The 25,185-nt window shown below is 37.2% G+C and overlaps 2 protein-coding genes across 6 annotated transcripts; one reads left to right on the forward strand and one right to left on the reverse strand.

The window, feature by feature from the left end:
- Positions 1–3,191: 3,191 nt before the first annotated feature.
- On the forward strand, positions 3,192–3,557 carry LOC116257185 (zinc finger protein KNUCKLES). The gene has a single exon (XM_031633798.1). It carries the CDS (start codon positions 3,192–3,194, stop codon positions 3,555–3,557), a length of 366 nt encoding a protein of 121 aa, XP_031489658.1.
- A 5,150-nt stretch (positions 3,558–8,707) lies between these two features.
- On the reverse strand, positions 8,708–15,203 carry LOC116257413 (uncharacterized). Of its 5 annotated transcripts, XM_031634134.1 has the most exons (7): positions 14,938–15,139; positions 12,995–14,615; positions 12,450–12,695; positions 11,507–11,587; positions 10,095–10,254; positions 9,556–10,010; positions 8,708–8,886 (listed from the first exon to the last, which is right to left on the reverse strand). In XM_031634134.1, exons 2-7 carry the CDS (start codon positions 14,225–14,227, stop codon positions 8,830–8,832), a joined length of 2,232 nt encoding a protein of 743 aa, XP_031489994.1. In that variant the 5' UTR covers positions 14,228–14,615; positions 14,938–15,139; the 3' UTR covers positions 8,708–8,829. The 5 variants fall into 5 exon arrangements, with proteins under 5 accessions (XP_031489994.1, XP_031489993.1, XP_031489992.1 ...); XM_031634133.2 differs by lacking the exon at positions 14,938–15,139 and adding an exon at positions 15,161–15,203 and having other exon boundaries at positions 9,556–10,254; XM_031634132.1 differs by having other exon boundaries at positions 9,556–10,254; positions 14,956–15,139.
- Between the last annotated feature and the right edge of the window lie 9,982 nt (positions 15,204–25,185).

Here is a 25,185-nt window from a genome sequence, read left to right on the forward strand (position 1 = left end):
GCCACATAATTAAACGCTTGTGGATAAATGTTGAAGGTCTACTAGTACAGCATGTCTTATCTACTACTTTTTTTTTTCTACACTCATTTCCTGCTTCTTCTCACTCATTCACTTCTCCCTCACTTTCTCTGCTGCTCTTCATTCAATTCTCGCTCACTCTCTCTCTTCCCCAGTCTTTTATCTTTTCATAAGATCCTCACTCTTTAACAATCATGCCATTTTTTTAATCACACTTCCTCACTTGAATCTCACACCGCATTCCTCTCACTCTCTCTCTCTCTCTCTCTCTCTATATATATATATATATATATATATTCATTCTTAGTACCACGTCATTAGGACAAGAAAAATTATGAAGAAGCGACCTTTCTGTCAAGTTCTAACAAATATGTATGTTTTCAGGTGCAGATGCTTTCTTGATAGCGAAAAATCAGAGAAAACATTCAAAAGAGCAGAATGATGAGAAGAAAACGAACCTTTCCCTGAACTAATGTGACTTGATCGTCTTTTTCTTTTTCCAGTTGACAAGTGTCGAGAAAATGGTGTCTCCAATTGGACAGCCCATAATAGTCGAGCCACTGCTAAGCATGGATATTCTCTTTCTCTTTCTCTCTCTCTCTTTCTCTCTCTTTATATATATATATATATATATGAAAGTTAGCAAAACTAGATTATCCAAGGTAAAAACTAGACTATTAAAATATTTCTTTTTCAATCTAACCTTATAGATATAATGTTAGGAGTGATTTGATGAGAAACATATATTATGTTAGCAGTTTTTTTGCTTAAATAATGTTTTCTCAATAGTTAAAAATGAACTGCTCTTATGCCATCAAAATTTGATAGTAGAAAGAACTTTTTTTTTTATAAAAATGACTTAAACTAAAACATAATTTATATTAAATTAGTATTTATAAACATATTAGAAGGTTTATTAACATTTTTTAACACGTAATTAAGAAGCAGAAGCTTGGTTTTTATCCCTCACTCAAGTGATTTGGTATCTACCAGTCACTCATCTATATATATATATATATATACATGCTTCTATTCTTATTTCATTCTTCACATTTTATATATATAATAATAGATTCCATTATTATATATATATAATGTGAAGAATGAAATAAGAATACAAGCACGTCGACCATGGGAGATGAGGATGACTGATCAAGTGTCAAGGGTCGTGCTTTTGAGTGCTTACCTAGGTTAGAGTGATAGTGATATAAGATTTCCCCTCTCACTCATTAATTTATTGGAGTCATAGTTCGACCATGATGAACCATAAATATGTCTAGCAAACGCCTGGAAAACTTGATCCACGTCTCACCGACAGTTTACTGTTACTGTTGCACGTCAACTTAAACTATTCAAACAACTATAACAATTGTTGTAAGCCTTTAACCTTCGCGTATAAGCTTCAATAGGCATAGTGTAGCTAGTTGGACTGGCGGATCGTTGAAAGTTTTGTCATCAGTTTGATTTTTATGGGTACTATACTTTTGAACTGCAAATATTGCAAATAAAAAATATTCTAGTTGATGGGTATATGACGAGGCGTCTGCCTGTTCGGGGTATCTCTCTCTTGACCAGCTTATGGAATATACATTCAAATCTTACAACTAAAATCTTACAACTCAATCTCTCTCTCCTCTCTCTCTCTTGGTTGCATATGTTTTTGAATAAGAAAAACTCTGCTAGAATTCTGAACAAAAATTTCTGAGATGAAAATTAAGCTGATTCTAGGCGAAGTCGTGGTGGAAAACAAATACGCAGATGTGAGAAAGAATGAAAAAAAAAAAAAAAACAAATGCAAGTGAAATGTTTGATTAGTTTATATGAGAGTATCTAAGCGTACGTGTGGAATTTAGAAATATAAACACTGCCCACACCAGTTTGCATATGTTGGCTGTTTGAATCTTTGGAAGATATATGTCTGATAATGGACTCAGCATGGCTCGTTTACTTGAAAACATGCTTTGAATACTGAACAAAATCAAATACTTTATTCCCTAGGGCGAAATCTAGATGCACTGGGATTTTCAGATGCTCATAAACTATTTATAAAATTCTTTGACCTTCTGCCACATGAAAATATATATATATATTCTCTATGCACGGCTTCAGCGATCACGTCTGCATGGTCTGATTTTTATAAAGTATGCAACAAAACTTAATATTGACTGCCAACAATCTTCAAAACCCTAATTATCCAATTTAAAGCTCTTGTAGGAATCTAATTTAATAAGAAGAGAGCACCACGTTGTCATAGTTAAAATCAAACTTCCTCTTTCTTTCCGCATTTGGTATTTACTTTTGAGCATTGAAAGAAGAGAGGAAAATAGAGAAAGATCACGACGTACCATAGTGTTACATAAAAATCAAAAATTATAATCAGAGCATCAAAAGAAGAACAGCAAAAATGCTTGAAGTAACAAAAAACCTTACAATTATTAAAAAAATCAGCATATACAAGCGATGCATGGCACCACTGTGTTGGCAGATGAATTGATTTTGATTTTGCAATGATCCAATTATATATATATATATATATATATATATATATATATATATATATATATATATATATATATAGAGAGAGAGAGAGAGAGAGAGAGAGAGAGAGATTTTCAGGTCATGGGAAATGAAGGCATCCTCCTGAGAAAGCGCGGCTAGTGGATAAGTAATGTGGAAGAGGCCATGGCCTTCATGAACATCATCAGCAGTGCTGCGATCAACTGTAAAAGATTATAATTTTTTTTTCTTCCACCATTTTCAAACATCATGCATTTCAGAAAACGGTAAACCCCCGCCTTGGAGCTTCTCTCTCTTCTTCATCCAGCCTCTTAGCTTCGCTTATAGCCATTAAACGCTGTCTCTACCAATAAAAAACCAAGCACGTTCTCCACACACCATTTTTTTTTGCAGGTGAATCATCCCACCAGAAAATTATAAAAAAATATGCATGTAGTTAAATAATAAATAATTTTGAAAAGACACCACCAGAAGCAAGGGCATCCTGGTCATTTCGCATGCAGAGGCCTAAGTGCATGTGAAATAGAAGGCTTCCCCTTCACTTTTGAGAGAGAGAGAGAGAGAGAGAGAGAGAGAAAGAGAGAGAGAGAGAGAGATTGTGGCCTTGTGCTATCTATCTCTCACTTGCACCAACCCTTTGCTTGTCTTCCTCATCAATGGCGGACCCCGGCTTCTTCTCCTTCTTCCACAAACCCTCCCACCCTCCCTCCTCGAGTGAGCACCACCACATCATGCAGAACCCCCCCATGGAGTCCTCTAGAATGTTCTCCTGCCTGTACTGCTCCAGGAAGTTCTGCACCTCCCAGGCCCTCGGCGGCCACCAGAACGCCCACAAGAAGGAGAGGGCGGCAGCAAGGAGGAGCCTCGCCTCCCCGCCGCCGCAGTCGACGGCGGCGCTTCCGTACGCCCACCACCTCCCCCACCTCTCGTTGAGCCACCACCAGCAATGGAGCCAGGCCCACCAACAAGAGCAGTCTCAGGAGGGCGACTATGTAAACCTTGACCTCTCTTTGCACCTATAGTTCCATACCACCTTCTTCTCTGCTTGTTATCTCTTTCTTCTTCTTCAACTTCTTCTTCTTCTCTTCTTTGGGTAGTCGTCTTTTTCTTTGTTAGCTTAGGTTAACTTGATCTTAGATTAGATGTAGCCATCTGCAGGGTTCGAACCCTTGACCTCACCACTGGTTCCACCGGTGGGTTTTGTTCATTTGGAGAAGAGGGGAAGAGAAGAGCACGGCTTGCCTGGTTGTCTGAAAATGAAATGAAGGGGAGGCTAATAATAGGATTCTATTTATGCAAATATTCCTCGTGTACTCGTCTTCATTTTCTTTGTGTGATTATGGCTGGGATTGCATTGAAAATGCTCTGCATTAAATTCTGGTGAGCCTACTGCTATAGGTCAATGTAACCCTTTTGTGATGTTGGGAGGCCCTACTCCATGTTTAGCCCCCCCGTCGAGCTAAATGCTCTGAAATGGTAACTGATATCATTATTGAACTCGCTGTCTCTGATCTCTCTCTCTCTCTCTCTTCTTTTTCTTCTTCTCCCACTGCCGATTGTCATTTCCATGTAAATTGATGCGCCGCTCATGCCTTTCTCCTGCTTTCTGATATCTCGCGAGAAAATTTTTTACCGTTTCCTCGAAGAACAACCATGGTGGTGTCTCTGAAATTGCCTTCAGTGCGAAGAACTGCACGGAGGAGACGACAGAAAAGGACCTCGTTCAGACCACGCTCCTTCTCCGCCAAGCTTCTCGCCAGCAGAGCGAAACTGCATCGGCATGCACGCATGCATGGTTGCAGCCACCTCTCTGCGTATGCGTCTGCGTGCCTAACGTAATGGTGGTGGTGTTCCGTACAATGGGTGAAGTTGAGGGAAGTGGCAGGCTGCCTATCTGTGTCTGATATCGTGATGCCATTTGATCTTTCATGCGTGCATGAACGTGCTTTCAAGCGTGTCTCTCCGTGCTTCCCGTCTTAATAACCCTATATATATATATATATATATATATAATATATATATATATATATATATATATATATATATAGGGAAAGAGAGAGAGAGAGAGAGAGAGAAAGAGAAATTGGTAGGTGATAGACGCAAATAAGTCCCACAAAATATGTGGTTTCTAATGAATCGATTGTACGATAGAGCTGTGTCTGAAAAACAAGCTATCCTGATATCTACCGCCCGCTATGTTAGGAAAGTGAAAATGCAAGGCCTCGCTTCCATAATGTCACGCTCTAATTTATAATTTTTATCACTGATATTTACATGTGAAAAAACAAACTGTAATGACAGAGTAATATATGTGTGTGTGTGTGTAGAGAGAGAGAGAGAGAGAGAGAGAGAGAGAGAGAGAGTAGGGGGCGCTTAGGCATGAGACGGTGGCGATTCTGGTTGAGAGTGGTGCGAAAGAGGAGATGCAGCATTCATCTTTCCATGGCGCAGAGGTGGGGTGTACTAGTATTGGAAGACTACGTATAATGAGACTGAGAGAGAGAGAGGGAAAGCAGAAAAAATGGAGCTCCTTATTGGCCGCTTCAAAAGGTCGATATGTCATTCATCAAGGCTACTGGTTTATATCGAGTAAAGACTCCCCACCTCGGCCTGTGCCCTCAATTCGATCCCCACCAAAAAACATTGATGTTTCCTCTTTTCAAAATGATGATCTTCCCATCTTTGTTCTGTTTAATTATTTTTTGGTGTTTTCGAAAGCTTTTTCAGCTCCAACTTGATTGGTTCTCCGCTTGTCGATACACAGAGGTGCAACTTATCTATCACCATCATCTTCTTTTCGAGAAACGCAGAAGTTCCAGTGAGTTCATCTGTATTCGTCTTTTTTATTTTCTTTTGTTGGCAAACTTGGTTTTCTTTTAAATTAATTTAGTCATTTGGTATGGATATATATGAGATTATCCCCATCTGAAAAAAGAGTAAATAACTCGGATTTGTCTGTCATCCATTCGCATGATCACTAGACTTCTAATGAAGGAAGAAGAATTTTCTTCATGATGACTAGATTTTTTAAGCGACGGCCGAACTGTCAGATACTTTATATGAAGTCATTTAACTTTAGTGTTATCACATTTCAAATATCTACTTTGGGTAGAACATATTCTGTTCTTTCTTGTCCCGCATGTGAACTATGTAGATGGCCGAATGCTCTTTAAAACAACAAAAAATCGAAGGGATTTCAATAGTATCATTTGGCCAACGCAGTACAGCTTGTTTATTACAAGGCAAAGATTTTTCAGGAAAAGAAAGTGAAGCAAAGGATTAGATTATTAAACAAGAGGAATTCTGTAAATGGGATTGCCAGTCAAGCAATTCTTGAAGTGTAAACAGTTGGTTCAGAAAGTGAAGAATTTGGAGAACTAGAATTTCCTGTCGAGTGAAAGTTAGAGGAACAAAATTGTACTTAACGAGGAGAAGAAGTTGGCAGTATTCATGTGGCGGAAGAGAGCAGAGAGAGATCCAAAAGATCTGCAATTGCCATGATTTCCACAGAAGCAAAAAGATAAAAGCTGATAAAACTTGAAGAAATGAGCAATCTGCTGTGATTATGAAAAGCATAGTCGTTGCCTCTTTCACGGCCTCAATTTGCAGCCCCATTCTTGTGGTTTGAAACTAAATATGTCATATCCAACCAAACTGCTTCAAAAAGGTCAGATATGGAAAAGACTTACATTCGATTAACAAATCAGATCGGGCGCTACCCAACTGGATTTAGATTTGGATTCGGTTTTAAAAAAAAATGTCCAATCAGGTTCAGTTTTAAACAAAATATCCAATACCCAATGTCCATATGCTTCGAAGGCCGGTTCTTCATCATAATGTGGTCCACAATTGGTTGCATATATAAGTGGGATTCAGATTCATATGTGAAGATAAAAGTTAAATGATGAAGGGATTTGGATTATGAATTTACAAATCAGATTCTAATATGATATCAACTTTGCTTCATCAGTTTCTTCATCGGAATTCTAATCCAGATATGGTAAAAGATGGATTTATATCCATCGACATCTCTATTTAAGACTCACAACCCCGATTTAGTTTTACAGATAGCATTCATGCAACACGATGCTACCAGTTGGTCAATGCCACGCTTTCAACGCCCACTTTTTTTTGAGTTTAGACAGACGGACAGTAGAACTTTCTCAGTCAGCGTCGTGGCTTGACACCCTGAAAGGCTGAAACTAGTTCTTTCTCATAGATATTCTGCATGGACGGATCAAAGAAGGAAGGGTGGAAAAGAACTGGAAAGAAATTTACCAACTAGAGACGTATCAGATGCAGAGGCAGTGGTTGAAGACTGCTGCTCTTTGGCTTAACCAAAGGGAAGAGGTCCAGTTTCTAGTTGGCAGTTAAAAGGGAAAGAATTGAGGTTCGCTTTTGGGGAATGGGCAATGGAATCTCTGATATTGAGCCAAACGTGGGATTGAGGTGACAGCCATTGACAGAGAACAAGAGGGAGCTGTCTGTCCTGTCCCCCCAAACATTACTAACTTCACTTCAGATTAGCCCTTCCTTGCACTGGCCAGTGGCCACTGCCCCTGTTACTGAAGTCACTCAGATTTTCACGACCAGTCCAAGCCTCGTTTGTATACACATTTCACACACACACACACACAGAGAATGTGGTTTATGCAAAGTTCTCTTTGTCATTGGTATTTGACCAATATGGGTTTTTGAAGAAAATGTATTTTTTAAATTGTTTTCAGTTATTTTTAAATTATTTCAACCAGAAAAATGATGGAAAATCCGATGTTGACAACATTGGGTATGGACCAAAAATTTATATCTCAGAATTTTTTTCCCCTTTTCTGGATAGCCAGCCCAGACAACATAAATTTACAAGATTACAAGCTTTTTTTTTTCTTATTATGGTCACAAAGATGTTATTATACTATTTATTTAATGATAAAAAAACTATTTTCAGTCAAATGAGTTTTACGTCTATATCTATTCTTTGTGTAGAAAAACTAACAGCTATATATGACACTAAAAACTTAATACTAAAAAGTAAAAACAAAAGCAGGTTTTTATAAATGAAGAAAGTGAATCACGTCTGCTGCCTCGGCCGTGGATCTCATAGATGGACTAAAAGAAATTAGATGCTATTTAATTTGTATATGGGCTCTTTAAATGTCTCTTCAAATATATGTCACATGTGCGTCTTTGGATGTTTTTTCCTTTCTGATAGATCTGACAGCATAAAAGAGTGCAAAATGTTCCAAAATGAAAAAAGAAAATGATGAAAATCTGACGGCTAGATTAGATTTTGTGAGTTGAAAAAAGCTAACGCCAATCATTTTAAAACTGCTACAAAATATGACCCACACTTGAAAAATTTTCTGTTGAAAGTCACCAACCTACAAGATCAATTGGTTCTCATACACCATTAAATTAAATGTAAGTTTTTCTGGACCCTCCAGAGAAATAAAAGGCTGCGAGCCCCCTTCTAGACCATTCCCTTTACCTACACTCGAGATCCAAGCAAAGTGATTAAGCAGCTAGGTTGGGGGAAGAAACTGAAAATGGGAGACTCCACTTGCTTTGGGCTGGAGACGATGGTAGATGATGATCAGGTCAGATCCACTGCGTCTGTATTCTTACACTATCATCGACTCAACATATCGCTGACATGACCCATCTTTATTCCCATCCCCCTAACTTCATGCTTCAGCACAGCTAAACAGATAACCCCAAGAGGGATAGATAGGGAAGCGAGACTCCACTCTGTCGATAGAACTCAGGGAGAACTAATCTCAGGGTTTTATGCAGCCAACTGTGGTGCATAAAAGGGAAACCAGATAAAGAAATGAACAGGCAAGTCAATAAGTGGAGTAGAAATGAAAGCTTCAATCTGATGGAAGTAGTCGGTAAAAGTTTCAGATCCCAAAAAAGGCAGAAAAAGAAAGGTTTCATAGTGGGCCCGCGTTAATTGACCTCCATCTACCAAGGTTTTCGCAGAAAACTAAATCAATGCCAAACGAGTGGGCCCTAAACCTGGTTAGATTGGGATATCTCGACAAAACTAATGCAGTAGAAATGAAAACCAACAAATGCAAGACCCGAATTACCCTGGAAAGGCAGCAACACATTATGAAAAGATTGAGATCAACTAAAGCTTATTATTGGAAAAGTAGTTCTCATTAAGAAAAGATTGACATAAACTAAAGATTATTATTGGAAAAGTAGTTCTGTACAGTTTATGGTGATGTGCCCAGATGAATGGGCTCACGTTCTGTTATGTACAAATTAGCTTAAGACACCAGGCTATTGATGTCAGAAGCCGATATCAAAATATTTTGGATCTGCCGGGCAATGATGCTCCACATGTAACTGCACAGAAAGAACAAAGATGAGACTGTATATAAAAACCAGTCAAGAGCATGCCAATTCATCTAACCTTTGCTACCAATTAAAACTGCTTAGTTCACGAGTATATCATGTAGAGATCTAAAAATAGAATCTTGAACATTATTATCCACACAACATTGACTTAAGCTTCATTAAGATCCATAGACAAAGATAAAAGAGTTCAAACAACTGCAGAATGTAACACAAGAACTCATTCTGATATAGTCAAATAGTCATTAGTGAAAGAGGAACTCCAAAATCTTCATAACAGAAAAGAAATAATATGGTGTAGTACCATAAACTATGAGAATCGAAAGATATTGTCATAAGCCAACATGTCGTTAGAGAAAGCACTATTCATGCAATTGCCAAAGCAAGACACGATCAGATCAACAATCAAACCATCAATGCAGTACTTGCTCTGACATTCAAAGAGCTCATCTTCCTGCCCCAACCACCATGGAGGAATATAGCCTTCTTTTATGATCTTCTAGATCCAGTCTTTGCATCAAGTATGATCTAGCAAACGTCTGAAGTTACCATCACTTGACTAAGAGACTATAAATTTGTCATCCTTGACCCTAACGTAGCATGCATCAACTAGAATAACTTTGAATACCAGATAAGGGTATTAAAGAAAAAAATGAGTACCTTTCCTTCATCTGAATCTGCATGACGTTGAGGGAAAACAACCCTTAAATCACCATACAAGTAGAAGCGCCGTTCAGCGTCACCATGCAAATTGCTTCCCTGAGGAACAGAGAATGGATCTGACTTGCACCTCTGCATGGACCTGCCGGATTTCTTTGGGGGGCATAAGAAACGAAGATGCAGAGCATATCTTAAAACACCAGAAATGGCAGCACCTATATTCAATTTTGGGGAAGTATCTACATGTTTCTTTTCAGGTCCCTCACATATATCCATGGGGCTGAAGCCGCTGAACTCCTCATTGTGAATCTTCTCATATCGACTGTTGCAAAGGTTGTTCACATCCTCCAATTTCATATTGATGTCAGCGCTGTTGGGGGTATTAGAATAGGCTCCAGGTGAAAAGATCAATGAATCTGTCCTTTCAGTGTTGAGTACATCAACCTGTTGTGCGTCTGAATATATACAATTTATGTAGTCAGATGCTGCTTTATTCAAATTTTCAGAATGGCGCCTCCCAGACTCCATTTTATACATACAGTGACAATTAGAGCCAGCATGTTTGGTAGGAAGCTGTACATTGTGGCTTCTTTCTGATTCCGGAGGAGCCGCAGGAACATTTTTTTGTGCAACACTGTGATCTCCTTCCCTAACCAGGCTCATTGATGATGCTAAGGTGACCTTTTGGCGCATGAAGGTCTGTATCACAAATTGAAATACACCACTATAAATACTCTTACAGGTTTTCTTCACAAAATAGTTTAGCATGTCTACAAGCAACAGAATCTGTGAAGCTGATGGATCAATATTTGTAAAGGTAAGGTCACAGCCTCGATCCACTCAAATTTCCGTCTTTTGCCAAAATAGGGGATGAGGGCAGACGACATTTTTGCACACGAAAGTTATATCACCAACCAAAATATGTATATTTGCCAATATGCATTCTATTATTCCTATTCCCAAGGACCCAACTCCTGCAACAAACATGAAAAGGGTATTCTGGGAGCCTAGAACAATGGAAAATGAAATGGAAAATGGTGTCCATGTCTATATCCATGTACGCACGTTAATCCTTGTTCGCATGTTAATTCTATCGCAGTAAACCAGAAGCATCCAATCACATGACTTCCACAAAGGTAACAACAAAGAGATCTGCATTTCATTTTTCTACTTACAGAGTATAACATACACATAACAAATCTATCCATGTCATTATCTCTCGTAGAAGTTTTACATGGCAGCCGCAAAATTTTATAGTTGTATACCTTCATCCTGCTCTAATTTTGTTTGAGTAAACGAAAGCGTTCACACAATTGCTTTTGCAATCCGGTTGTAGCTAACATGCATGCGACAACAAAGATACTATGCACTTCAAATGACATACTCTAGTGACTCCAACTGAGCAGAGTTTGTGAAAAAAGACCCACTGAAACATCCCACTTGAAGGTCTCCCTAGCATCTTGAGTCGAGTCTCCCACAAAATTATAATCTCCAACATGGATTAGGACAAAAGTAGCTAAACCACAACATTCATTAAACATCTTAAACATCACATAATATGCATATGTTGAATAAGAACCTAAATAACCAACCTCAAACTTTTTAATATGAAAAACAAAAGTAAATAAAGGATCAATATTACAATGTAACGAATAAAGAACATGCCAATTGCATGTTCGACTATGCCTGTGAAGTGCAATAGCAGCATGTATGACAATCATGCAGAGTGTGCAAAAGGATTTTCCATGGTCAAAGCTCAGATAGAAAATAAGAAATCTGTTATAGACTATAACAGATTTGTTACTACTGGTTGATAAAATGAAACAGTCAAGGGAAAGATGAAAACCAATTTCTTGTTGCATATTTTGTGCAAGTTTATTATAGAATTTTTCACATGGAAGGAGTGGAACATGCATAAGATAAGGAAAATATTTTCCTTATGACAACATACCTTGGTACCTGCAGGCATGTCACTTAAATCATAATTGCAGAAAAAGGTGTGGACCGGTGTCTTCTCCGGATTACTGAGGACCTGAAACATTGAGAAGAAGTGTTATCAACACACTAATTAGAATAATACAATCAACCATAAGCCCTTCATAACTAAAATGGTAAATCTCTTATCCAAAAGTCAAAGATTTGTTAACTTATACCCCCATATAGTTTATTATTTTTCAGTAGAAATAAAAGATAGAGCAAGTCCCAGTACAAAGCAGTTGAAAACTGTGAGTAACAGAATTTTCAACCAATATCTTGGAATACCACAATATCACATCTTAGCCTGGAAAACATGATTATGTTACATATTTCTGCAAAGTCCAGTTCTTGAGACATTTAAATGGGATCATATAAAGACTGTCTCCTGAGCAACAAACACAGTGAGAAAAAACCCGGAAAGTACAACCAGAAGTAGTAAAGCCTTTTCAATATGGAACTAACAGTAGTGTGATTATTACAACAGCCTCGTTATACATACTGAAACTAGAAACAACATTGCAAGTCAAAGGTTCAAAATCAAAATGGAAACACATGCATTCTGATTATGAAGGATTACAATGACTCACATCTACATGACTTTGTGTGCGGAACTACCAAAGGTTACTGTGGTGCACGACAAAGCTAATTTTGCAATCAAATCAAAAATTACTTTCTCACCTTTGCCTTTGGTATTTTAGCAGCAATCTTATCTGTTTTAGCAGCAATATTATCTGAGAATGCTCACTTCACACTAGACTAGACTAGGTCAAGCTGAACCAAAAGTGTAAGTTTTTGGTTAGTTGGATGATTTTAGAATTACTTGGTTCGCAAAAGGCATCCACATGCATTATATTCATGAGACGACCTGCCTAACTTACTTGATCACCAATCAATTTTGAGAACTAGGGACCCAGTACCAGTTGTATTCGTCCTTTCATTGGGATCCGTGTGCGACTTTTGGAAGACAAATAATCCATGGTGCTTAAGCTTCTTCTCATTTGTGGCCCTTTGCACTTGTTTCCATTGCTCGCAAGATCAATAGATGCATAATATAGTAAGCAGCTATCCCCATCTACACTGGTTACAGAGAAGGGAAGTTTCTGGGAAGGTGGAGAAAAGCTCCCCCCAGTTACACTAAGAACAGCTAAGAATCCATCTATCTTCTGCAAAATATTTTAAATAAAAATTAATTAGGAAAGATAACAGAAAAAAAAATGCTATCTAAAGATTTTCTAAAAATTGAATCAAGTCACAAACGGGAAAAGCAAACTCACTGGCGCACCAAAGCATTTCACAAATAAGCCAAAAGAGCAATAAAAAAAACCATTTAATAGGTTAGCAAAATTAAATAATCAAAACAAGAGATGGAAATACTGATTCATAGATATGTAATAATCAGAAAGGTTCAATTCACTGCAGAAACAAAGGAACAGATTGATTGGAGTGTTCACAGCATCCAAACCTGGCTAGTCTTGCTGGATGAAAATCTGCCTGATAACAGAGACTCTTCAAATGAACCAACCAAAGACCTTCGAACCGGGAGTCCACTAAGGTTACGAACTAACTTTGCCGCCTGAGGCAGGTGATTGTCATTGGTACTCCAATAATGAGCATCAAGAAAGTTACAGTCTGGAGTGCACGGGTCCGAGTCTTTCTGCAAAATCCTGCATTCCTCAAAAGACTTGCTTGTGACATTGAACCCCCCTTCAGCATCAACTAACCTGCCTTGAATCCTATCATCGAGCTTTCTATCGTAACTTTTTGGACGAAGAGGAGACATGGATAGAGGAAGCGACACTTTGCTAGGAGAAGTAGCTATTGCCCTCACCAGAACCCTCATTCCACCTGCTTCTTTGTAGGGAATAGTACCAGGAATTTCACAGAAACGATTATAAGTACTCCGCTCTTCCTCGTTGAGTAATGGACCATCGGTAAAAACTAGAGGATCCAATTTACTGTTACTAATAACGGAATCAAATCTGTAGCACCTAGCTATAGCCCATGGGGAGGAGTCACTTAAATGGTTCCCATCACCCACATTAGCTTGCTTACTATCCTGTGACATACTCGCCCTACAATCCCCATGTGATTGAACACTTGCAGCTCTATAAAAAGTTTCCTGTCTGTTCGGTGTATCAATATCGAAAAGATCACTACCCAACCTGTTTGATTGCAATATACCATTAAGAGGGGACAACATGCGCTTCCTGGCCTGCAATCCATTTACATCGTCTAACTTACCAAATTTATCAATAGTTGAGAAGGAGTTCAGTTCATCAGAATCACTTCTTTCAGCCCCATGAGCTGACAAATTCACACCGCCCGACTCAAAACCCACAATCCTTGAGACAGGGCAATGGACATCTCTTCCCGCCTTCGGTGTCAACCAGCCAAGTTTTTCATTGACACCATTTCTTAGTCTCCAATCATTTACAGCTCCACCATCAACCACATTCAGCAAAGGAAACAACTCATTTTCTTCCTTCGACGATTCCAGGACTGGGTTCCTTCGAAATTCACCATTAGATGACCCAGAGAGCCCCTGGCCGTAGAAGAAAGTGCCCCCCCTGACCCCATTTTCCCCCATTTTGCCACACAACCCGTCCAATTCGCAATCGCCGATGCAAAATCCATTTGGCGAAGTTATTGCGATTTCGTCGTCAATTTCTTCCGACGAAGCTCGGGTCAATCCCATCTTGAGGACAATGATGAACGACTACCAACTTCTCCGCTCCCCTATATTTTAGAATAAGAATCTACAAATACCTTCCATCAAGACCCATCCATTCGACTAAGAAAAGAAAAAATACTTAACCCTCCCCACCCGCTCATCACAATTTAGCACTACCCATCACCAAACTGATCAAAAGAGGAAGGCAAATCCATGAACACTCCACCTTTGACCTCGAAACCGCCACCTATCTGACCGAGATTTCCGTTCTTCTGACCATCAGCATCCTTTCAAAACCAATCCCAAGCACCAGAAAATACCTCAAACTCCACAAATACAAACAGCGGACGAACTTCCGATCCATCGCCGTCTACCGCGACACTAAACCAAACCCCTCCTCTCCTCGCAAGACCTGATCATCAAACCAATAGAAGAGTGGGGAAGATTAAAAGGAATAAATGCCAAAATCTCAAATATTCATAATATAAACAACATAAACAAAGAGCAACTTTGGAAAAAAAAAAAGTTCCACGCTATCGATTCATCGCCAAAAGAGAGCAGAGAGAGACGCAGAAACACCAATTTGTGTTTCCAGATTCTCCATCGGCGAAGAAAGAAAATATTCAAAACTGAGAGAACGAGCAAAGTGAAAATATTGTTCAAATGCCCAACAAGGAAAAAGAAAGAAAATCACTAAAAGAGAGAAAGGGGGAGAGAGGAGGAGGAGAGAGAACCAAGACAACTGGGTGAACCAAGAACGACGGAATAGCCGGAGATGGCGAAATCCGACGGACGCTCTTCCGTCGGATTCCTGAATCGGAAGACGAGTCGTAGCTCCTTCTCCTTTTGAAGAAAGAGAGACAGAGAAAGCCAGAGAGAGGGAAAGAGAGAGAGAGATGAGAGAGAGAGGCGGTTTCGTAGGTGGCAAACCCATGAGCCCCGAGTCTGCTTACGTACCTTTTACACCGTCACGAATTTTCTGGCAACAGCGTGCCTCTCTCTCTCTCTCTCCCTTTATATATATATATATATATATAATTCTAATTATTCGGTTATTTCGTGCACCCATTCAACAAAATTATATAGTTAAAAAGAACAAAAATGTAAACTAATAATAATAAAAGACAAAAATCTTTTCTCCTTTTTCATTTTTGTTTAACTATCTATTATGATAGATAGATAAAACAGTTCGAATTAGATAGCTTGGAAAGTTAAAATCATCGTCCAAAGTATATATATATATATATATATATAACCTTTAACCTAGAGGCCATGACATTGTTTAAAATGTAAATCATAGTACAAAGAAAAATAAAGAAAAAAATGTGAAGACTTTCTGGTACGTTGTGCACCTAACTTGTCATTATCATGAGTTGCAGTTTTGATCGTTGTTTTGTGGTTGCTGTTGTGCCCTTCAGTGTCCATACATCTGTCTCCTTAATTTCAATTTCAATCTCAATTGTAAGTTGATTGATCCACCCTACTCGAGCAGAGCCAGAAATTTAAACCAGGAAAGAAACACATTACAGACCGATCATGGAAATCGACCTTTCAATGTGTAAATATGCATATTATTTCCTTTCAATAGATTAAACTTTAATTGCAAATGCATATATATTTCTAAAACTAATCGCACAAACTTGATTTTTCATGCCTCAAAGATCTTAAACAAAACATTTACCTGTGATGTGATGTTTCTGTGCCATTTAAAAACCAGATTATTGACATCACATAAGTGATAGTAACATGTGATTTTATCTCATTTAAAGTGTTTGATTCCACTGACTACAAGAAAAGAAGTAGTAATTGTTTACCATCGTCTCTTTACTTTAGCAGAGTTCCAAGAAAAATCTGTGGCTGTATGAGAAACTTCAGAAACGTGATATCTGTTTTTTTTTTTCTTTTTTTTAAGAGATCACGGGTCCACGGCTAAAATGGTTGATCCTTAGACAAAAATTTTTTAATACAAAGCATGCGAGGCAACATGTATTATTGCGGGCGAACTTAGTTAGATTGTTGTATTATTGATATTTGTACTTTTAAAACATGCAATTTTTTTTCTAGTTTGTTTTTTTTTTGTTTTATTTCAAATCAAATGTTTCACATAATTAGTGTGATTTACAATCAAATGATTCTGACACAACACTGTAGTTGACAGATGATCCACCTCAGTTATAAATCAAGTTATAAGGCGACCTTAAATGAATTTAAGAAAGAGATTTGGCCCTTTTAACTTAATAGTTAAAGTAGAGAAACAAAAAAAAACGAGGGAAAGATTGTCTTGAATTTTTCTAAACAATTCCCTACAATCAAGTGGCCATGTCAAAATCATAGCTAAGGGCGAACAACGACTCGAGCTTTGACTCGTTAAAGCTCGGCTCATAGACGAGTTCGAGTCGAGTCATTTGCTTAACGAGTCGAGCTCGAGTTCATGAGTTGACTCGTTCAAATAATCGAGTTGAGATCAAACTCGACACGTAACTGCTGAGTCGAGTTCAAACCTTAACTGAGTTTATCAAGCTTTAATCAAGTCGATATATTCAAACGAGTTTACGAGTTTGTAGATATTTAATCGAGTCGAGCTCGTTCTCAACACATAACGATGAATATCAATTCTATTCAAATGAGTTTGTCGAGCTTTAATCAAGTCGAGCTCGAGTTGCTTCCATCGAGCTATTCTCGAGCTCTAGCCGAGTCCAGCTCTAGCTCACTGAACTCGACTCATGTTCACCCCTAATTATAGCTAAAAATCCATTTTTTCACTAGAAATTCGTCCAAAATAACGCTTTTTTGGAAGACAACACCTCCTCTCTCTAACAGTCACTTTATGCTCGACGGAAGCAGCTTGAGCTCGACTGAGCTACACTTAACAGCGCCAGGACCAAAACCCACAAGCCTACTCTCATTGTACCCTATAACAGTACAAGAGTTTCCTTACCAAACCTTCTCTCTCTAACAGTCACTTATATATATATATATTAAGCAAAGTAACAGTAACTTTTATATATAATATAACTTTCTCTCTCTCTAAAGTAAAGTAACAGTCACCTTTACATAAATGGTAGACTGCCCTAAATGTGGTCTTGGTTATTCTTTTATACCCAAGTGTAAGTTAGATTGGTTGGCGATTTTAGGTTCCTGTTACAGTACGCGGAATTCTTTTGATCTGATCATTTCCATCTATATATAATTTAGAGAATTGGATCTAAACTGGGTGTGATTCATTTGCATTTCTTGATTCTAAATTTTGATCCCAAAATCCCAAAAGCATGCATCTTGTAATCGGATGTAATTTGATATGATGTGTGATAGATACACATGGGTACTTACTAATAATCTTGTATTTGGTGAATTTTGTATTAATGAAAAATAGTTTTGGTAGATTTATGAATATTGTTTTTTTTTTCTCATGCGTTAATGTGATATGGTTTTGGGGTCCTGTTGGTTATACAAGATGGCAACAAAGTTCAGTTTCATAAAATATGCAATTTGATCATCATAATACATTATTGAGGCAACTTGGAGAAGTCGGTTTATTCTTTTCATTGGATGTTCAACAAATGAAGGTTCAATAATGACATCAGTATAATTATTTAAGATCGGGTAGATATTTATATATTTAAAATAATTTAATTGCTATTCATCGTCACAAGTGGACTATTAATTTATTTATCTTTTTATAAGCATTCCATATAAGAGACTTGTTGGAATTGTCCTAACAATTCGTAGTCAAAGACATATGTATATACACAAAATCATAATGCTTCTTACAAGCATACTGATTGATGGATTACATCAGGCAGTGTATTTAATTACACTTAAAATTAGAGAGAATTATATATATATATATATATATATGTGTGTGTGGGTTATTATAGGCTAAAATCATATTGGTCATTGATTTTTCAAAGATGGACGATTAAGAAAAATCTATTTAACAATGTTTTTTTCCTTTATTTTTCATAAACCATCCATCGTAAGAAAATCAATAGCCAAATTATTTTTGACTGCTTACCAACCAAGTTGTGGTACCTACTTAATTTTTATGTTTATTTATTTATTGTTGTAAAACCAATTCTCACAACCTCACAAATAAGCCCAAGCATCGGGTTAGCCCGGCCCGACCTAGCCAGACACCCAAAACCTGGGCCCGGCCTAACCATTAAAACTTGAGCCCGAGCTTGGCCTGGGCTGGATTGGATCAGATAAAATAGAAAATATATTTATTTAATATAAAATAAGATATAAATATAATTAATTGTAACAAAAAATTATATATAGTAATAAAATGAATATTAAAAAAATTATCACACCCACCCAGACTGGCCCGATAAATTATCGGGCTGACTCGGTGCCCTTTTTCGGAGCCCGAACCCGGTTTAGAGGTGGTCCGACCCTGTGCCCAAACTTACCGACAAATGGTTTAATCACTCTTTTTATTAAATGTTTCAATCAACTCACTTGTTTAGGCTGTCATAATAATAATAGTCAAAATATGAAAATACATCTATTGAAGGTATGAGACTACCATTGTGCTTATAATCAACTCTTACAATAACTTAAAACTCTAACTTTCCTAGTTACGTACACGCCTTGAACTCAAATATACATTACGTTACATTTGTGATGAGTTCAAAGCACTACTAAAACTTCCTTGGTAGACAAGAAAAGCACTACTAAAACTTCCTTGGTAGACAAGAAAAACAAGAAAAAGTAAGAGTCAAACATTTTAGGCTCTAAAGGCAAAACCCACGTTACAATTATGTGAAAGAAGACGGAACATTATAAAAGCAAGTAGAGAAAAGCAAAATGTGTCAGGCTTACTTTATTTTGCTTGTGTGATAATGTCGTTATAAACATTATTAGCAATGTCATGTCAAAATAAATTATTCTCTTAACTAGTTAAGCATGTTAATTAGCTTAATATCGACAGCTTAATTAGTTTGTCAGATGCCATCAAACGCTTGTTCACGTTTTACTCGTTCTAACCGGGTTCTAGATAATTATCTTTTTTCTTGACTCGCAGAGTTAGGTAGAACCCTACCAGATTATGCCAAGAGGCGCCCATTGGCCCGTGGCGCAGAAATTGTAGATATCATTGGGTGATAAGGAGAGAGAAAGAGCTACCGGTAGCTCGTGATTCGATGTAAAGAAGTCACAACAAGTGTGGTTAGGGGCGGAGGGAGGGGGGGCCGCCTAGGCCATGGCCCCACCCTGGCAATGAAAAAAAAATTACGTTGAAAAAAAAAATTAATTATGTCATGTATTTTTTGGATTTGAATTCAATTTGGCCTACCCAGATCCAAATGTTAGACTGTTGGCCCGCTCCTGAAGAAAATCTTAGCTCTGCCCCTGAGTGTGCTCCTAGGTCCCACTACACAAGCAGCCTTACCATCAAAACATAATGTTCGAAATTTTTTCTGGCAAGTTGGTTTAGTTATGTTTGATCATGTAGACATAATCCATGAATTAATATTAGTCAAGATTGGCATTCAGAATTCGACCACCTTGAAGATTTTTGTGGCAATGCAAATATCAAGAAATCATTCCAGGTTGAGAGGCCAGAAAAACCATAGTATAGCTGGTCGAGATGGTGGGCCAGTACAAGCCCGGTTACCAATTTGATTTCTATGAAAAACTACTCCTCTGAACTACAAACAGCGGATATATTGCAATTTAGTTGACAGATGTCATGTTTTATGTTTTTCATTCAGATCCGCAACATCCCTGGACCCTCGGCGCAAGGAAAAAAAGTAGGTAGTTAGGGTGTCAAACTCCCGAAGTCATTCCCCCGCTGCTATGATTCTGACATATATCAGTTTTTGTAGGTCCCAGAGACGCCAAGATTTGAACCAACGACTGGCCGCAAACCAACAGCTAGCCCAACGAGGTGCGCTAATCCCCTCCAAAAATAGATCAACGAATTTTTAAAGCATCAAATATTTAAGACAGAAAAATCCCTGTTTTCTGGCGCAGTAAAAGGCCAGCTCTTGTCAAATTGCCCATGCTCAATTTTAATTGAGCATAATTGATAGCCAATATGTGTGATGGTTTTTTGGGCAATTCAAGGATCATCAGCACTCATAAAACATGAAGGGATTTTACCGTAAAAGTTTTACGTTTTTTAATATATTAATTTCTTTTATCTATAATAATAGATTATTATAAGCATTCATCTCCCCAACACATAAAAGTCCATGATAAATGCTCTCAGCTCCCAACTGAGCCGGTGTTATCAGTATCAATACAGACGTTACATTTTATATATATATATATATATATATATATATATATATATATATATCCTAAAAACAACGTAACTGCATTTTTTGATAGACATAACCACATGAACTTGAAAAGCTGGTGGGATCAAAGGATGAGATTCATTGAGTTGCAAAAGCAAAATCATTTTTGGAAACTTAACGTCGTGCTTGGCCAAACCCTACTATAGCGCCAGGAGCTATTATTGAAGCAGGACAAGTTTCTCTCTCTCTCTCTCATATAGGTGTCAATTTATTTCTAAAATTCAGAATTTGATTAAATAAGAATGAAAACTGAAACTATTTTGTTCCTTCTTTAGAGAGCATAGCATAGCTGTTTCGACTTACAAGCTGTGAAAGTTTGGTCGTCAGTTCAATTTCTGTAAGCAAGGCTTATCTTCAGTACAAATGGTGAATATGTGACGCTCTAGTTGATATGTACAACATTTTTTACCTAAGTCGCAAATCATCTCAGGACCCCCGGGACAGGAGGGAAGGGGAGGGACTTCGGCCTCACCACCAATCCATCCCCAGTTGGTGGGGCCACACCAGTCCTTTAAAATGTTTTTATTTTTAAGGTACCAAGAATTCCAACAAACAGATTTTTTTCAATGATAAAAGAAAAAGAAATGTAAGTATCTATATATACATACGTCTTTTTTTTTTTTATAAAGTTGATATAATTATTTGAGATAATATTAAAGATGAAAAGCATTGTCGCAATTTTAAGACGTATAGCATATGTGTGTGTATGTAGATGAGAGTTCAATGCTTCCGTGTGCCAATGTTGTTAAAGTTAAAGTTAAAAAATTTGTTATTGAAAAACAAACAGTAAATTAATATATTACATAGTCACAGAAAACACGTTTTTTTTTTTTTTTTGAAAAGAACTAGAAAAAATATGATAAATTAAATAGCCGTTTAAAACTTTTAAAAAACGTGTTTTTTTTAACATTAAAAACTAAAAAAATGTGTTGTTCTTTCTCTTTTTTTCACTTTTTTTTCAGTTTTTTAGTGTCAAACAGTTATTTTTTCATTTTTTCTTTTTTATTTATTGCAAATCTACTTATTTTGTGATGTTTGTTTTATTAATTTCTTACATATTTTATTTTTCCCTTATTTTTAGTTTTTTTTATTTTAAAAAATTATCATATTTTTTTTCCATTTTTTTCAAGCTCGATGTATTATACCTAAGAAAAACCTAGTCGTTTAAAACTTCAAGATATTATTTGTGACTATAGTTTATAATATCATGAAGATTTACAATATGGTGTTTTTAGCAACAAATTTTAAAATTTTAACTGTCTGGCATCTCTTGACCGCATGACAGCATTGACTTCATTGCCGCATGGTAGTATATATATATAAACACCCATTGCAGCAGCCACCACCATTCGGCACAGTCTTGAAAGTTGCTTATTATAATGTCAATTTGTCAATATTCATGGCCCAGCGCTCAATGTTTAAAAAAAAAAAAACTTTATCTAAAAGGCAGCAAATTATCGGATGTACTTACCATGATGCTGATTATATCTTCTGGATCACTATTCTTCAAGAGCTTTATATCTTAAAAATCTTTATCCAAAAGGCAGCAAATCATTGGTGGAACTTCAATCATATGCTCAGACGCTCATATATATATATATATATATATATATATATATATATTGTATGGGGGCCTTCTTTTTTTTTGTTGGAATGGAAGACCATGGTCCATCATGCCAAGAATGGCAGCAAGGAAACAAGAACCGCAGTAAAAACCATGCAGAGGAATGCTCAAAACTCATCCATGGAAAGTTGATGGTACAGATTCTAAATCTCTTTAAGAATGTGATTTGACAGAACATGAATGGTCTTGTCAAGGACAAAAGTTTTTTTACTGATAGATTTTTTCTCACTTACAGTTGTTTTTTGATTGCCACTATTGAGGTTCAGCTGGTGGTCCACCTTATCATTTTCACTGCATGTGCATGAGAGAGAGAGAGAGAGAAGTAGTAAGAGAGAGTGCGTGAGAGAGAAAGAGAGAGAGAGAATCTGTTTTCTCCATCTAGAGAGAGAGGGAGAGGGAGAGAAAGATAGAGACCTTGCTTGCTCTATCTAATAGTAGGCACCAATTGGGGGAACCATAAGTGACCAAACCATGGTAGAAGTTTCACAATATTGGGAGGTTGGCAATAAAGGAAGAAGATAAAGTTAGCAGATCTTCTTCAGTCAGGATCCTGCCACACAATGCTGAGCAGATAAGGATGTGGAAAAAAGTAGAATTTTCCAGTAGTCTTTTTTAACTCCTCTGGAAAGTAGCATAGTTCCAAAACCAAGGTGGGGTTGTGATCAAATAATTCTTTTTTCTTTTCTTCTGGGCTGCCTAGACTCTCTGTAAAGAAATAAGAGTTTCAAGTGGTCTGACAAAATTCAACATTTTTTTAGTAAGTGGAGAAAACAGGGCAAGTTACACTCTTTCAGGTCAGATTCATGAAACACTAAAACAAAACAAGTGTTAAATTAATTTGCTTCAATCTTTAAGGAAAGCTCATGTTGCATTTATAGAGTATTCTTACTGCCAAAAGACCTCTAAAATGTTTAGCAACAGTAATAATGACAGTAACTTAAGAGGTTGTAAACGATTGTTTGGTAACAGTAAAAGTAACAGTAACATACTGTTTTACGTATATGTTACAAAGATTAATGCATATTTATAAACTTGAGGCAGCAGTTGGCTTTAGAAAGAAGAGAAGAAAAACAACCCAAAAGAAATGAGAACTGGCTTTACATCAAACCCAATTTCCCAGATAAAATACCAAACAACGGGTCATGTTAGAGTAAGGCCGAGTGAAGCTCGATTATTATATTCTGCGACATCTTCGACCTGTAACAAACTTTTTCTAAACTAAGTCGTACGCAATATTTAAGCTGCACAAACCCACCAAAAAGTACTAGCGAATCATTCTCAATATATCTATATTAGAGTTCCAGACTTCATTGAAGTGGCTTATAGGCGGCCAGTCGCTGGTTTAAATCTTGAATGGTGTCTGCCCATGCGCAAGCAACGCATGACAGGAGCCATGGAAGTAGAAGAATGACCTCAAGGGTTTTGCATCCCAAGCAAGCCACGAAATCTTTGAGCACAGAAAGGTTTCTCCGGAATGAAATTTTGAAAAAATAATAGTAAGAAGTTGAACCAATTTCAACGCAAACAGTGAGAAAAGGAAAGAAAAGGATCGTCTTATTCAACTGTAGTGACACAATCAAAACCAAGAAAAGTTAAGCAGACGGTCATCCATGGCAGTTAGGCATGTCTTTGTTTTCTTAAAAGTGGTAAAGACTTTGAATTGGAGAGAACAATTGAACTGTGTATCTTCCCATGAATTTGCTACACTACCCAGTTGCACTGCACCCCTTGGGACTAGTTGGGCACATATTTCATAGTTGGATAAACAACAGAAAATTCTTTGGAAGGCTCAATTGAACCCGATTTGTAACTCCAAATTATAAAGAACTTATGCTTCTGTGTTCTGCTATTAGTCTCTCATGCGTGTATTAGGCTTCATGCGGTTCAGTATAGCTCCTTGTATCAAAGGCCAAATCGTTTATTGATCGTCATACAACACTGCTACGATCAAAACTATAAAAATAAAAGGGAAATTTTGGCAAGGCCGGTACTTGAAATTTGAACTTCTTTTTGGGCGTTGTCAAAGAAGCCGTAAACACATAAATTCATTAGCCTCTTATGATAAAGAATGCACATCATGTGCTTGCTATGCAATGTTTGTGAGTATTATTTTGCTTTGGATTTTGAAAATCAAATACATCCTTGTTTGAGTTTTATGATTAGTTGGTATCTACATTTTTAAACTGACAAATTTGATTCATTTGACACTTATAATGGTGCTTCTAGATCAGATTCCGTTTTTTTATGCTTGCACTTATTGATTAGCGAATACAAGTTGTTATTACGTTTTTTTACCATAATGCATGGTTAAATGTGAAATATAAGTACAGTCAGTAATCCGTGTGGTCTTGTTGCATCCGTAGCCACAAATTTTCAGAAAAAGGTGCACCATCTCCCACACATTGAACCAGTACCTACATGGCTTAAATTGGAAACCTTAAATGGAAGATTTCAAAGCAAATCGTGCAACAGCCAAAAAAGCAAGAGACTTGTATACAAAACAAGAGGATAGGCTTCTTTCCTTTGAGAATTATTTTAGGAAGGATTGCCTACTCTTTATTTATTTATGGCCACATCAAGAAAACTTGAACAGAATCAAGGCAGATATGGGTAGCTCACCAAGTGCAACTATCTCAAAAGCAAGTTTCTTATGGTATTTTAGGAATGAAACATCAGGAGGTGGATATCAGACAGAACATGCATTCTTGTTACAGATATTTAATGGCAGAGCTGCTACAGAAGATGAAAGATAAAAAAATACAAAGAAAATTTACAGTAATCAACAGGGATTGAGATTTAGCATAATTTTGATGATAGGGCACTGTCCTATAAGAAATTTAGAGAGGGAAATGGTGGTGAGCATAGTGGCTTAGGTGGTGACACCTTCTCTGCCTGTCATAGTGCCAATAATCTTGCGACTATACTACTCCCCAGCAACAGAACAACAGCAGCCATTTTCAGACGTCTGCAGCACCCAAACATGAATCCCGCACTAAGTTTCTAGAAAGCAAAACTCCATTTACTGCAGAATATGCACAGCTTAGTTTATATTT

Source organism: Nymphaea colorata, chromosome 7 (genome assembly GCF_008831285.2).
Source record: "Nymphaea colorata isolate Beijing-Zhang1983 chromosome 7, ASM883128v2, whole genome shotgun sequence".
NCBI classification, from domain to species: domain Eukaryota; kingdom Viridiplantae; phylum Streptophyta; class Magnoliopsida; order Nymphaeales; family Nymphaeaceae; genus Nymphaea; species Nymphaea colorata.